General features: G+C 45.6%; 1 protein-coding gene across 1 annotated transcript in view; it reads left to right on the top strand.

The window, feature by feature from the left end:
• The first annotated feature begins 282 nt into the window (after positions 1 to 282).
• The window catches only part of LOC103369868 (zinc finger MIZ domain-containing protein 1), a 36984-nt gene continuing 21112 nt past the window's right edge, over positions 283 to 16154 (top strand). Inside the window, exons 1-4 of the mRNA XM_008298708.1 lie at positions 283 to 349; positions 527 to 646; positions 5575 to 5688; positions 10181 to 10286. Coding sequence (XP_008296930.1) covers positions 578 to 646; positions 5575 to 5688; positions 10181 to 10286 — 289 coding nt within the window. The 5' untranslated portion in view covers positions 283 to 349; positions 527 to 577. The remainder of the gene's footprint in view (positions 350 to 526; positions 647 to 5574; positions 5689 to 10180; positions 10287 to 16154) is intronic.

The raw sequence follows: 16154 nt of genomic DNA, 5'->3' as shown, positions 1-16154 counted from the left end.
CAGATAATTGTTAACCAAAGATTACATAATGGCTAAGTAATGTAAACACAGACCCACATGCCAAGTTAATGTTCTCACAGGCCGGGATGGAAGGGCTTCATACAGGTTTTCTTTTCCCTCCTGACAGACTGTGAGGCTCAGTGTGTGTGTGTGTGTGTGTGTGTGTGTGTGTGTGTCCTTCCACCTCTGTTCATTTTCACCCCAAGGTGCTTTAAACATGGTCAGACATCCTGTCTAAGTCCAGTGTGTCCTTTCTCCAAAGGTGTATGGCAGCGTTCGGGGCAAACGCCAGGGCTTGTTAAGGGTGTCACAGGAGCTGAGAGGAATGTCATCCTTTGGGCTCTCTGAGGTGCTTGTCACCTGCCAAATCAATATCTTCCCCCGCTCAGCTCTCAGCTCTCAGCTCTCAGCTCTCAGCGCACACACACACACACACACATAATGGCAGTATCCTGGTGGTGATGGGATTGGCAGCTCCGCTTTGGAAGAAGTGAGCCCTAACACTTGTCTTGTGTTTCTGTTGCAGAGCTCTCCAGTTTAATGGCTGGCAGGTAGAGGCCAAAGAGGGACAATCAACATGAACTCGATTCCGTCGATGGACAGACACATACAGCAGACCAATGACCGTCTGCAGTGTATCAAACAGGTGAGGCGGGGCTGGAGAAGCAGCTGTCGGATTTATGAGGCGTTAAACGTTCGTATTACGTTACGTGAGGGATGACACGTAAGTCGCAAAAGGCAAATTTACGCCGACTATTACGTGTTATATGTACAGAGGTGGAGCAGAAATCCTTGTAAAATATCAATATTTGATACCAATATTAGTTTAACGAGACAATGAGGTGTGTTTTTACATTAACGGGGAGGTTTTAGTAAAAGTTAACGTCTTTCAGAGCCCACGTTCCCAAATCAACGTTTGATTATTTCTTCTTTTAACTACAGTTTGTACAGAACAAACTCATCTGTGGGCAAATGTACAAACCTTCAGGCTAAAGACCATCTGACCTCAGACAGACACGAGCTAGCCGAGGTATCCAGACACAGCTCACAATGGGCAGACAGCTCACTGCCATATATGTGCATGTGTTGGCTTTCTGGTTATATTTGGCTCTTTGCAGGGAAAAAAAAAAAAGTATGAAAATAACCTCCATAGTTCCCTTTTTTAAAAGTTAGCTCACATTGACAGCGGTGATCAGGAAGCTCCTCGCTCCTCCTGGTCGGCCTCGGTGACCAGTGACTAATCTGCTCGGGCCTATTATCAGGTGACTCAGGTTACTGACTGGGGTCAGAGAGCAGAGCCTCCCCTCCTCCCCCATCATCACCCATCTCTCCTCCCTCCGCCGCCATCGCCATCGCCGCTGACTCCCAGCGAGTCCTTTTGTTCTGCTCTCTCCGCCGTTTACCGCGGGACGAATCTCTGGCAGAATTAGACAGACATCCTTGCGTAACCCGGGGCTACGGGGCGCTCCCTTTGATCTCTTCTTTTAGCTGACGGTCCGTTTTGTTCCTGCGCTCAAGTCCACCACCTCTGGGAGGAAAGCAAAAAAAAGTACATCAGAAGGCCTTTGGGACAACGTATGGGGCTGAAACACAAATGTGGTCGTGGCAAATAGTTGTACCCTTGGCAGGGAGTTCCCAGCTGAGCTATATAAAGAGACAAGGTGAGGCAGATAGAGAGACAGGGCAAGTGTTTGGGGAGCAAACACAGGGAAGCCCCTATGTGCAGAGACGGGCTTTGATGTTCTTAGAGAGAGGTAAACACTCTCTGTCTTCAGTCTGGTTACCTTCTGCACAGCGGGATATTAAATAATTCAATATGCACTCCTCTACTTGTGAGGGAGGTGAAAATGGATTCCATTAATGCGCTGTATCGCTAATAGCTGATGGATCGCTCTCTGAAGGAAGTTCGGGGGGGAGAAAAAAAAAAAGGAATTTGCATGTGTCTAACAACAGTTTAAACAATTCAAATGTTGCGGGGGTTAAATGTATTAACCCCACGAGGCGAAAATTTAAACAACTACATCCCAATGTTAGCGCCCAGGGAAGCAGCACATGGGTAAACATGCCAATTAGAGAGATCCATGGCATACAAGGAGGCCTCCAGTCCATCTAATAAATGGTTAAGCGCCGGGTCATTTCAAACCAACCAGTAAGAGCCAGCACCCTGCTAATAGAGGCAGCTTTGTGCCGCAGACAATCAGGGTTTGGAAGGCCCGCATAATAAATACCATTTATGTCCTGCCAATTAGACTAGCAGTGAGCCCATTCAGCCGACCGTCTATTCTCCTCCCCGCACACAAAGATGATCATCAGGGGAGATCAGAACAATTAACTCACTATCTTCTCCCCCTGCTCCCCATTGTCCAATATCCAAGCTATTAAAATAATTAAGGAAATATTGTAAACCAATCCAGATGTTTGCTTTAATTGAAAGTGTGCACACGCTGAAATTTGGCATCTCGGAAGGCGGCGCGCGGACGCGGAGCGGGGAATATAAATGAAGCCTCCTCCATTGTGTTGTTGTTTTCGGCGAGATGTGACATGTCTGTCTGAATGCTCGCAGCCAGTGCGAGCGGACAGGGGAACAAATTGATTTTGTTGCTCAAATGATAAATTACTGCTGAGCGCGATGATAAAGTGGAGGAAATTGGAATCCGTCAACCTGATTGAATCACGGGGTTGAAAGTTAAATCAGAAAATCATTACCGGGCTGATTTTTAAATTACTGTTTTTGTTTTAAAAAAGGGGATTTTCAAACAGTGACCCGACCAGACGCTCTACAAACACACTGAGTCCTTAGATGTGTGACTTGGTGGGTAAATAAAGTTGGTCAGTTACTGGTGTTTGTTTTGGTTCCAGCTTATACAGTTAATTGTTCCGTTTAACGCTGAGACGGTTAACGGGCTAATTAATTAGTAACACATATTTACTCAACAACAACTCTGATGGAGGGATAATTGTTTTTGTCAAAGAAAAGCTTCAGATGTCTTTTTTTAGTGATGTTCCATCTGTAGGAACCTTAGATGATGTTTATGTGAAGGTGACAGAACTCACCTGGACCTCCTGAGAAGTCAGAAACACTTTCGCTTGTTTAACCTCCAGAAACACACACAAGGATGCTTAAAAAGCGATGCACAAAAGCGGTTATCGGATCTCGCCCCTCAACACATAGTTTCTGGGTGACAGTTTGTTTTTGCTCTCGCATCTCGGAATTGCACCGTTGTGAACACTTTGGGGAAGATGGGTTGCCTGATACTGCTGGTATCTATTTCAGAGACAGTATTTTCCTCTCACGGCGGGGAAGCCGGCTCGCTGTCAGACTCTGCTCCCGGTGATACATGCAGGGCTTTGGCGGAAACTATGAACTGTCCTCTCGCTGCAGGAGCACTTCCTCAGACTCTGAGTGTCAATATTTCAAGATGAACTGGAGGACGAGCCGCTCTGTGCTGCTGCTGCTGCTGTTTGCCGCCGCTCTCACTAGCGCAGCTGTTTTCCTCTGTGTTCTTTCCAGGGTTAATTGTCTCCATTAGCGTGTTTTCGGCGCTCTGGAGCGTCGATGAATGTCGAACACACAACAGCAGCAGCAGACTTAGAAAAGCTGCGGTTGTGAATGGAAAGCCGTGTCACTTTCAGTTTAGCTGCAGATGTGCAGATGGAGTTGTTTCCAGACTACAGAGGATGATTGCATCTGAGGAAAGCTGCGCTCTCAAGACGCCGTCCGTCTTTGTTTCCCCCTCGAACCGGGCCCGAGCTTTTAACCGGAGTGTAAATGTTGGAGGATCACGCTCGCCCGGGGGGAGGAGGAGGAGGCGGAGGAGGAGGAGGAGGACAGGGGGAGTGCGACGGGTCTCTTGGCCACTAGTTTAGGTTTGATTGGTGGGTTTTGGCCAGAGAAAGGGGAACATCTGTGGCGTGGCAGTGCCAAGCTCTCCGTGTGACAGCCACACTGGTGGGACCAATTGTTCTGAGTGCAAAGAACAGTAATCACTTCAAGCCCAAGTGGTGCTGGTGCTGGTGGTGCTGGTGGAGGAGGGGGGGTGTTTTTCCTCCCTTATACATATTCTACCTCCCCCCTCCCTCCCTTTGCCTCCCCCTTGCAGTCCTGGGTGCGCTGATTGCGTGTGTTGTCTCGCTTCCAGACTCATCTAAATTTAGCATCTGTGTGTGTGTGTGTGTGTGTGTGTGTGTGTGTGTGTGTGTGTGTGTGTGTAGAATTTACATGCAGCCCCCCCACCGACAGAGACCCGTCGGACCGCCTCGGACAGCGTGTAAAGTAAACAGGGCCGGTTCCGTCCCCCCTCTGCTCGTCAAACGCCAGCTTTGTAAATTGATATGAAAGCAGCCTTATCAAATCCTGACCTCTGCTGCCCCCTAAAGAGCAAAGTGAGAAAGAAGCAGCGCGCGGCGGCTGCTGACTGTACCGCTGTCACTTCCTCCTCTGCTTCTCGGCCTGACAGTGAAATCAAAGCGCGCAGACGTATTAAGAAGGCAGCCATTCACTTTAAGCTGACAAACCACTCTATTTACCTTTGATGCCGTGGAGTGGGAGTCCATTTGTTCCTGTTTTGTACAAGTGCACTACAAAGGCTTGTGTGCATAATCTCTCCAAAGGCAACAGATTACTGCGGAGTGGAGGTGGTGTGTCTGCTCCTCTATGTATAAAGTGATTTGTATTGAGGTTTGAAAGCTTTTAGAGCAGGAGATGACCAACAGCGAGTCTGACAGAGAGAGGTCTATTTTCCCAGATTTTCCTTCGCTGCTCTACAGCAACACAAACAACAGGGTTAGTGAGTGGGCTGCCGGCTCCGGTCGGGGAGTGAATGCCATAAAGGGGTGCCTGTAGGTCAAGGAGCTTGTTGTCAGATAAAGTCACAGCGCAGCCCAGGGCCGGCTGCTGAAATAAAGGCTTCCTCGTCTATTCATGCGGCCGTGCGGGGAGATTTATTGCACTCGGCGGCAAGAAAGGTGCAGCAGAAAAACCTGGGGGAGAGAGCGGGAGTGTAAGTGGGACACACCTCCTCCGCCCGGAGCGTTCACACTTTAAACCCGATAACATAATTAATCCAAAGTGTGATGAGCAACAATTTTTTAGGTTATTTGATACGAGACATTTCAGTTTTCTTTTCAAGCTCCTCTGTAATTAAAAGTTGGTTGGAGTTTTTCAAAGCAGGTGCAGAACCTTTTAATTAAAGGCAATTAGGAGATTAGGAATGAGCAAATGTATTAAATTAATTATAGGAAAATATTTAAATTCAGTTTTAATACCATAATGACTGAACCAACATGTCATTACAGCGATTTGCAGGCCAGGACTTGTTATGTTAATGTGCTTTTTTTATCCTGTCTCGCTTCACTTTTAAACATAATATCTTTGTTTTCAGTTTTAATTAAGGTTTTTTTTAATTAATCCCATTTTTATTTTTTATTGCTCTGTACAGTTTGCATTAAACATAAAACCAGTCATGTCTCATAATATGGATTCATTACTCACTAATAAATAAATGACTGTTTGTCTCCTTCAGTGTTGCTGCATTCAACATATTCCCTTTTTTCTTTTTCTTTTTTTCTGTCCAGCACTTACAAAATCCAGCAAATTTCCAAACAGCAGCGACCGAGCTGCTGGACTGGTGCGGCGACCCCCGAGCCTTCCAGCGCCCCTTCGAGCAGAGCCTGATGGGATGCCTAACGGTAAGTCACACCAGTCACACCCCGCGGTGTCGCGCTCGGAGGTTCAAGGACGAGGAAAGAGCCGCTAAAAACAAACGCTGCGTCGGCTCTTTGCTCGACTCTCCCCCGAGGGACGCAGGAGAACTAATGGTTAGCCGCCTGCTCTTCACTGAGGTCACTGACAAACGTTTCCCTCTGCAGGAGGCTCCTCAGACCGAGCTCGGGTTTAGACCGGGTCACCTCACGGGGACTTACAGGAAATCAGCTCATTGGATAAAACGAGAAACATCTTCCAAACAACAAAGCAATCATAAGAAAGCCTCTTAATTCCCTCACCTGAACGCCTGGGGGCTTCTGATTGATTGAATAATTAGTATCCGGTGACATCTAGGAAAAAAAAAAAAGGCTGCTGCAACATGTGCGCCGCAAACAAAGACTTTGACCAAAATGGAGAATCTCACTGCATGTTTTTCTTTATGCACAGAGCTGTTTGTCTCCAGTGTTGTACCAAAATATCAAAAGAACTAACTAGATATTTATCTATATGCTGATTAATCCTTTACATCGTCAGCTTTGAGGTACATTTAATGTCCAAGCAGAAGTCTCTTTTACCTCCTATAGAGTCGGAAAAAACAGTATTTGGCTCCTTTGGCGAGGACGACGGCCGTCTGTTTTGATTTCAGCCGTCTTAAAACCAGGAAGTTTCTGGGCGGTCGCATTTTTACTCCCTGTAGCTGCAATATTAGTCATCGCTAGAAGTAGATAGAACTCAAAAATGTGTTGACACGTAAATCAGACAAAAAGAAAATGAGTTATCTTTACAAAAATTTAAAAATTTGCACACGGGTGTTAGCGGCACGAAAAAATTAACAAAACTGTAGCCGGACACTGAGGTATAGATGTTTTACTGCTTACATTTTTAATTATTTCCGTCCTCTGTCTAAACACAGCCTGTAGTTCAGCCCAGTTCAGCCCAAACGTCCCTGAGTTTTTGCCACGTGACTGTTGGTCACAGCTACGTCACTCATGACTCTCCAGTTCTGCCAAAAAGCACCGAATTTTTAGTTTTTTACCGAATCTGGTCGCTGGTGTATTTATGGTGATTTTATTTTAAATGAAACATGTAGAATGAAGTAATTTTTCTTAGATTTGCTTCATCAGCAGGACACCAAATGACAGAAATCTGACTCCTCGTTCAGTTCCTGGATTTCATTAGTTGTGTAATTTTTAAAGCTAGCATCCCGTTCAAACCTGCTGCTGGCTTTGTCGGGTTAACAGGCGTCACAACAGCCACACAAACTTCTCCTAATTCCATCCCTCTGTCCACCTCTTTGCCGGGTGCTTTAAAGAAAGAACACAGAGTTAAAAGAACAGCGGATGGACTGCGGAGGTGTCACTCACCTGTCTCCTTGGGCCATACTGTGCTTTAACATACTGCCTCCAGCGTTAGATAAGAGACACATATAGCTCCTGTTAGGTGCAATTTGTATCCCCGTCGAGCGAGCGGGGCTGCAGCAGGTGAAGAAACCCGAGAGATTTGTGGCTGCGCGCCACAGTGAAGCCGCTGTGACACATCCCTCCATTCAAGTGATTGTTTGTGTTACCGCTTTAATGTGCAGCAGCAGGCGCTTTTTCCTCCATTTCGCCAATTCAATTTGTTTCCTGCCGTGAAAATCTCAAGGCTTTTCCTTTTTAGTTTATGGCTTGTATAGACCTGAGTGTGAGCCACACTGGGAGGGAGCACAGAGAATCTGATGTGATTGTGAAATTACCCGGGCTCACACTGTAATGGTAAACACTTCAGCCGCTCGCCGGCGCCGCCGAGCCTCCGCGGTGGCATTTGGGGATGTCAGACAGGTGGCCGAAATCTCCTACGAGCAGTAAAATCTCATCAGGAGAAGTTCGCAATCTGACTTTAAAGACAGCAACAGAGACGTGATGAAGCAATGAAGCGTTAGAAACAAGGAGTGAGAGCTTAAAACTCCATTATTTATCTGTTAATCTCAGCAGAGGCGTTAATAAGACTTTCTGGGTTTCATTATGCCCACCAGGAGACTCAATTGCCTTTTTTTTTTTTGGGAACGCTGCTAAAAAGGTCAAATCAATTAAGTTTTTATTTCAGAATGAATTATTTTTCCACGATTTTTAAGATAATTAATATTCAAGCAGCGTTTTGCACTAAATTGTTAAACTTGTTTTAAGGTCACCGATCTTCATTTTTTTAATAAGATGTTGGGGCTTCTTTTTTTTTTTCCCGGCGGTGGCAATAAAAACAAGTCTGATTGAGGCAGACTGCACACAAAGGAATATTTGGGTACTTCACATTTCAGCTCAAACATTCAATTAGTCAAGAAAAATCGCGTCTGAACCTCTTTGTGCGCGGCGACCTCCAGGTGAATCCACCACCACCTGTGTAAAGAAGAAGAATTCTCTTCTTAGTTTGTGCAGCTAAATTAATTTTCTGCCGCTAAATTGGGCTTAATTAAAAGCTGGTAGCGCGACACTGGGCTTGTTGTTAACGTTAAGGTCAGACGGTGTTTCTGATTTTTGTGCTTGTCAAGTCTAGAGGTTGTTTTTTTTTCATCACCAACAAAGTAAATTTGGTGTGAAACTACAAAAAAACGTGCACTTTAGTAACAGTTTGCTGCCGATCTGTAGAGCTTTGCACGCTCAGATGCTGCATTTGTTTAATACGGACGATGTAAGACATATGTTTGCCTTATGCTAGCCCATCCACCACAGCTCCGCTCACTCTGTACAATTAAAGTCCTGAAATTAGAACCACTTTTTGTGACTTCTTACACTAAAATTACCATTTAGCAAAATGCTCCTCGCAAGTTTAGATTCTAATTAGGCAGCCTCCGCTCATATTTCTTCTCCTTCTTAATGGGGGATTCCTATATATAAAGGCCAGATATACGTGCTCTGTTCTGGTGTCACGTCCAGACTATACTTACAGGAGATAATGATATGGTGCTGGCAGCAGTGTTTAGCTGCACTACCTCGGGGCTTGTCTTGAAGTTTGAAGTGTGACAGCAGGATCGCGGCTATGAAAAACCAGGCAGGGAGGAGACTCTAGTGGGGCCTGATGGTCCACGCAGGCCTCGGTATGTCCTGAAGGTCTAAACGAGTCGAGCGGCTCTCTTTGAGCCGATTATGGCGACGCTAAATCAAAGCAATGTGCGGGACGCGAGGGTGATTTACATCGCCTCCCGTGGCATGTTGATGCTTCTCTTAATGTTTCCTCTCAGTGGGCATCGCTGCACTGGAGGCCACGTCTTCTCCTCGTCTCGCTGTCCACCGGCTCATATGGAACTGATCAACATGTAGTGGGTTTATCCTTTAAGTCGGACTGGATCTTTGATGCTGCCAGAGTTCGCTCTTGTGTAACAGTCAGAATCTGGGAAAAGGTTGAAACGAAACGCTGAGTCCCTCTTATGAGTTTGACTCTTTGAACCCCAAAACCTGCTCGCGGGTTTGAAAGGCGTGTTGCGTTTTCAAAATCGGCAAAATTACTCCGTGTGTCGGAGACAGAAACTGTAAAAACAGAAATAATCGATGGATTCGGTCTGTGACCCGAACATGTGTTTGGAAAATTAACCAAAACTCAGCTTAAAATCGTGATATTTTGTCCAAATTACTTTATTTTCTGTCTCCTTTTAAAAAAAATCTACGAAAATAATCAGTTTTTAGTGAAACAGATTTAGTAAAAATCTAAAAATTCAACAAAACAACTCTTTCTTCAACCGTGACTCAAAAATTCAAAAACTTTTCAACTGAACTGGGCTGAACTGCAGGCAGTGAAATATGAAAATAAAAATAAAATAAAATATGAAAACCAGTTATAAATGAACAGTAGTGTAATACCTGCAGTATGCAGAGACACATCCAGCACTGGCAGCACCTGTGGGCACTTTACAAGATGTTGTACATGTAGAGTCCAGATTTTGTATTTATTTTTCCCAAGTTTTGCAAAATAAACATCAAGTAAATTCAACTTTTTGTGTGGTTTCCAAAGAGGTGTAGGACTTTATGTTAGAAACTGTTTCAGGGGGTTAACTAACAGCGCAAACCTGTATTTAAAGCTTTATTTATTCCATGTATGCATTAATTTCTCTCTAGATGTGTGATTTCTCTGTTTGCTAGTTAGCAGCTTGTTTACCGTTTTCCTCTCAGTTATTGCAGATAAGTGAGTAAAGGAAGAGGCATGTGTTATTCATGATGGTCTGTCGCTGTGTGTATGTCGAAGCAAATGCTGCTGCAGATGGTGAATTAACAGCATTTTCTATCTGGAAAACAAACACACTTAAAGGACTTTACACACACTCTGTAGTTTTTGCCGCCACTCGTGTTGAGCTGATCGTGGACGTTTTTCAGAGAATAAACTCCTGAGTTGGTACAAACTGACCTTTCCTCTCTGTGAGCCGTGAGGGTGAAATAAGCTCCAGACCGTGGCGTACTAGCGGTTCTGACATTGTCCTGACTCGGTGCCGCCTGCTTTCATTGTGTTCAGGTGGTCAGCCGCGTCGCAGCGCAGCAGGGCTTCGACTTGGACCTGGGCTACCGGCTCCTGGCCGTGTGCGCTGCCAACCGGGACAAGTTCACTCCAAAATCAGCAGGTAAGACCAGAGTTTTCTCAACCGCCGTCTCGGGCCATCTGGCCATGCTGGCCTGCTCGGCCTCAAACTTTATATCTGCTTTCTTGGCAGCGTTTCCCGACACCCACCCGTCGCTGCCACGCTGAAGAAAAACTGTGTTTGAGAGAATTTCAGTGTCTGACATTTAGACTTGAGGATTTATCAGCAAGATTAAACAGCAGTCTAACCGTTTCATCACAAGCAGTAAAATGAACTACCTTTGCTTTTTTTTCCTCTCCGGATCCTGTTGAACATGTCATATCTGCAGAAGCTCTCCTCGTGTCACATCTCGCTACCAAACTTGTTCACAGCGGCTCGATTTGTTTTCTTCTCCGGGGTTTTAGATAAAGCGCGCATAGCAGAATATTCCATTTGTCACACGGGACAAAAACTACAGTATCAGTGGCGATGAGTTGCCGTTCTCCTGCAGCTCCATCATCTGGGCACAGTGATGGATTATTGGTACAGATGTAGGCCGCTAAATGTTGTTATTAAGCCGCGCCGAAGCCCGATGAGAATGAAGACGTATAGGCTGTCAGCGGCTCGGAAGATAACAGAAATATTTTGTTCTCTTTTGCACTTTGTGATTTGTGGTTTCCACCTGTCTTGGGTTATGAGCAAAGCGGAGGGTTGTGCAATTGCTTCTGTGCGCTGAGCCTCCTTAAGTCTACCAGGACGTGAAGTCAGCGCCACATATTGTTTGAATTTTCACTCGTGTTTGCCTTTTTTTTTTTTTTTTCTTTTTATGATTTACGGCGCTCGCGGTTTTATACGCGGTTATACGAGGCTTCAAATCATGCATTGTCACTGTTGTGTCAGCCATGGGTGGGGGAATCGTTCTCTGTCTGCAATTAACTTACACCGCCAAATGTTCTAATTCTACTTAATGCTAAATCAAATCTCAGGGCCTACTTTATGGGCTTACATAAGATTGCCAATTGATTCTCTGTCTGAATAATTTCCTGCAACAGTAGTCATTTGGAAAGCGGGTTGAGTTCTCGAGTCTAGGCAGCATCCCAAAGTACATTTCATGGACAATTATGTACCTGTAAATGCATGAATATTTTGAGAGGAGAGGCCTGTAAAGAGAGAGAGAGAGAGAGTCGATGGAGAGCACTGCGGAGGCATTTTCTCCTGCAAAGCTCCCAGAAGCTTTAGAGTGGAGGCCCCAGTCGAGGAGGTTGTTAAAGTGGAGAGAAAAGCCCTCGCTGGCAGCCGGGGGAGATGGCTCTTAAAGGACACTCCCACGGGGGCCCCCGGGGGCAGGACCCGCTCGCCGACATCCAGCGGGGGCCGTTGCCGAGCGACGGAGGAAAGGGAGCGAGTCACATGGTCGGGGCCGGGATGGCGGCAGCAGGTCAGCCATCCAGCGCCGGAGACAGACGAGTCAGTGTTTGTCGAGGAGACTTTTTTTTTTTTTAGGGAGGACATGGGATCAGTGTTCATTTAGCAAAGAATCTCACTAAATGTTAAAAGTCTTTATTCTCTTGTAACTAAAGTTTTGTCCGTGCAGGTCGAACCCTGAGAGTTTTTAAAGCAGAAAAAGTCTCAGAGGAACATTTCATTCCAGCTGCCGGCCTGCTCAGTCTCATTTCTAATCTGCTCTGAAAAATCTCACCGAAAAAAAGAAAGACACTGGATGCTTACGAGCCGGGCTGTCTGCCTCAGAAGACATTAGGTCAGTGGATGAGCGCTAATAAGTAAATCAGATTTGGCGTCCCATTTTAACCGGGCCTTAACTCGTCCTGGCTCCGGCGCAGAGCGTGGTCGCGGCTATCGCCTTTCTGTTATGTCATCTGAGTTCCTCTCCCCAACATGGTAGAAAATGGAGCCGAGGGGGAGGGCCGGGCTGGTTTCTGCGAGGAGGAAATCGATGTTCACAGCCGGCTTACAGTTGAAATAGGTTGTAGCTTTGACAAATTGATTACTCATGAAATGCCTCCGACAATTTTAAGGCATTAGTTTAGTAAGAAAATAACTCAGAAGGGCAAAAACCTGGGAAGATCCTAAAGATGCGTCCTCACACGTGAGCAGATCTTTTGGAATTTGTAGAGGAATTACAGCAAAGTGAGCAGCTGAGCGGAGCCGGGATGAGAAACTCGGTGTGGTTTAGTGAATTGTGCTACAGTAATAGATGTACTCAGGGGGGCTCTGGTCCTTTTTGGCCTTTTTTTTTTGCGAGCGGCCCACAATGGCGGAGCGGCGCTGGGGGAGGGGCGTCTGTCTGTTAGTAGTGACCTCTTTGTGAATGGGATTAGCCTGCTCTATTAATCTGTGATTACTTGGACTGTCTTACCGCAGGGCAAAGCCATGCACGTGGAGCCGTGGCCACTTCAAAAGCAGGGAGATCACTGGCTCGGTGTGGATGAACTCATCAGGGCCTCCCCCGTCCCACGGCACCGGCCCCGTTAGGCCCGTTTCATCACCCCTCCTGCACGGTGCTTCGCTCTGCGTCGACAAAACGCTTAATCACGATTTTTTTTCCCCTGCAAGAGGGTCAGAGCGGCGCATTCCCGATCGTGTGCGCTTCAGCGGGCTCTTGGAATTCCTTCAGCTCTAAAGAGTGAAAGGAGGCACCAAGTTTATAGGAGGGAGTACCGGCTCAAAGTTTTTCAGCTCCTCGCGCCGTTCTTTTCAGCCGCGTAACAAACGGCTGGTAAACCAGCCATTCAGCAGATAATTAGTTGGGCTTTCGCTTCTTGTCAGGCCCGGTTGTCGCTACACTCGTTCTACACATGCAGGGCTGTTTTCAAGTGTGGTTTGTGGACACTGTGGGCTGCAGATAACGGTGTCAGCGCGATAAAAATATCCAAGCAAATGGACTTTTTGTTGTTCTGCTGCGTCTTGTTTAGTCGGCTCGTCCGTGGGCGTGTTTTTGTTTTTTTCTCAAGGTGGGACATCTAAAGGTGGCTTCTCGGTTTTCATGCCTGATGAAGCAGCAGCCGGCGTGGGAGGAGGGTGGAGGGTTGGTCTGCTGTCGGACATGAGGACCAGGCAGTGAGGGCCACCCGCTCAACATCTACGTAGAACAGTTAGCCAAGTCAAGTCAGCTGCATTACAAAAACAAAAAGAAAAAAAAGACCAAAATTGCAAGTTTGTCTGGAGAGGATTTAGAAAAACTGGTTCTCACTTCCACCACGGCCACAGCTGTGGACAAATATAGCAGGAAGAGACCAGATCACACCATGAAGTCAGTCAGTTTAACCCTCTGGATCCCAAAACTCAGAGGAGGCTTCGGAACAGACGTCATATTTACACAAACATCACCTGAATCGCATCATTTTTTTAAACCAGAAGCTTTAAAAACAAACAGATTTTGCGATGATCTTTGATCTGCTCATGTGTGAAATGATCCACGTCTGAGCCGACAGTATGTTAAAAAGTTGCCCCAAAATCAACCGTTTGCATGAAGTAGATTATGTAGAAAACATCCTGCTCTCCTGAGAAGCCACGAGTTACTTTAACCAACAATCATGTGAGTGGACTGGGTTGAACTGCAGGCAGTGTTTGCACAGAGCAGATACGAGACACATAGATGGAAACACACAAAAATGCAAGTCGTAAAATATCCATATGTATATGTGTGTAAAAAAAATGTCGTGCATGTTCATTACAAGTTTTTTGAATTTTTTATAAATTAAATATTCAAACAAATTCTCCTTTTTTCTGCCATTTTAACTCTATCATCCTGCACTGCAACATTTTTAAACTTATCTACTTACAGCCACGTTTGTTCTGTTTCCACTCAAGTGCAAGACATGAAAAATGAGGCAGACATGAGCGAAAACACCCAGAAACCACCTGAGGTTCAGAGGGTTAAAGTTAAAGTCAGCATGAAGCGTGCTGAGTTCAAGATAGTAGGAAAAAAGTAAAGCTGACTGATTGTCTCCAGTAGATGGAAGGAGGATTATTATCTCATTGCTAGAAAGAATGCTCCTTTCTTCTCTTGAGTTTCTTATGGCGGGAGAATTGCAGAAATTCTTTTCAAAGAAGAAGAAGAAAAGCAGACAGTTAAGATGAGCATGCTGGGGTGTGCGGTGACGCTGGAGTGGTCGGATTCTTTTGTACGCTGGAGTGCAAATATGATGTAAATTCTCCTCTAAACTGTAGTTTGGAGTGCTGATGATACAGCAGCTCTCACCATGCCTCCCAGTGAAGTGGTGCTTAAGACGTGGAGGTCAGAGATGCTGTCAGCGAGCTGCAAGGTCTCTGCTTCCGCACACACTCGGCCTCCAGGGCTGTAATTTCTCCTCCCAGAGCTTTCCACACCAAAATGTTGTTGTGTGTGTTTTTTTTTTCCTTTCCTTCTTCTTCTTCTTCTGTCTGTCTGTCTCTTCAGTCGGTGCGCTTCAACATATAGTTTAGTTGTGGTTTTTCCTAAATAGAGAATAGCTCAGGAGGCTAAAAACACCGCCGGTGACCTTGTTTGACTTTGAACAGCAGCTGGATTAACTCGAGGACTGTGTTTAGGAGATAAACAAGCATCGGTTGATCGAATTTAAATGTAGATTTAAGACAGAATTAGAAGCTTCAGCTGAGAGCGTGATGACGCCATTATTTTGGTCCGGCTCAGTCCAAATAATACTCATCTGAACTCTGTATTTAGTCTGAATATGACCAACAGCTCGTGTGTCATGATCTCTGGAGGTCTGAGCTTCAATTTTCCTCCTTCAATTTTCCCTTCTTTCAAATTTTAAAAACCATTTCTACAGATCACAAAAACAGCATCTTCTGCACATTTTATCTCCTTTTTTTAAACATTTTAATAAAGCTACAGGTTGCTCATTATGTCATATATGACTCGGCCTCATGCATCAGGTATCTACAGTAAATATTTAGTCGTGTTGTGCTTCTTTTTCTGCACTTTTCTACAGAGTTCAGGGGAAACTTGTTGGTCTCTGGTGGAATTAAGAGGTTAAAGGCTTCGTATGTGCACTTAACTCTCAAAAATAGTGTCACAGAAACTATAAATCTAAACACCGTATCCATTTCGGGCAATCTGTGTCCTGTTTTTTTTTTGCGCTTTATGATGGCTGCATGTGAAGCCTTCCAGCCGACCATGATGGATGTGTTAACTTGCAGCCGGGGTGCAGGGCTGTAAGTCACCCGCCGTGCACTTAGCTGATAGTAAATACCAGGAGAGCAAATACAGACAGCAGAGACCAGAGATAAGAGCTGCCTGTCCTTCCTCCCTTGTAGTTGCTGCAGTTATTATGTCTGTGGCAGCAGGAGGTGATTGGTAGCATCTTAAGCTACTCCATATGGCTCCGTAATTTACTGTGCAGCCAAAACGGGGGTCGTTTCACAATTGATTTACATTGTACCTCACGTCTCTAATTAAATGCCTCTTATTGTATTTTAGCCACAGATCAGTTGTACTAATTTGACACCTGAATTGACTCGCCGCCGGTGAGCGCAGGTACTTTTTTTTTTCCGTCTGACATCAGGAGCTGCCTCAGGTGGCTCGTCTACCCGCGGTTTACGTGTTTTATAGGTGTGTAATTATTTATCCAAAAGCTTACTCTGGGCTCATGTGTGCTGAAAGACAAATGTGGTCTAATTTGCCCCTCCCTCCCTGATACCAACCCCTCTGCGCATCAGGAAGCCACAACACCCAGCCTCCTCCTCCTCCTCCTCCTCCTCCTCCTGCATGCCCCTTAATTACAACGACTAGTTTGATGGATAAGGCAGGATGGGGTTTTTTGAGGGGAGTTAAAATCTTTACCTGAACCCCTCTTATTTTTTTGTTTCCATCACCACTTTCCATCTCCCCTCTCTTGCTGTAAATGAATTGATTGAGGCTTCTTCTTCTTCTCTTTTTTTACTCGTTGCTCTGGACCCGGGCCAACA

The sequence above is a fragment of the Stegastes partitus genome, unplaced genomic scaffold (genome assembly GCF_000690725.1).
Source record: "Stegastes partitus isolate 25-593 unplaced genomic scaffold, Stegastes_partitus-1.0.2 Scaffold1342, whole genome shotgun sequence".
In the NCBI taxonomy this organism is placed as follows: domain Eukaryota; kingdom Metazoa; phylum Chordata; class Actinopteri; family Pomacentridae; genus Stegastes; species Stegastes partitus.
This window is presented reverse-complemented; position numbering and strand designations above follow the sequence as displayed.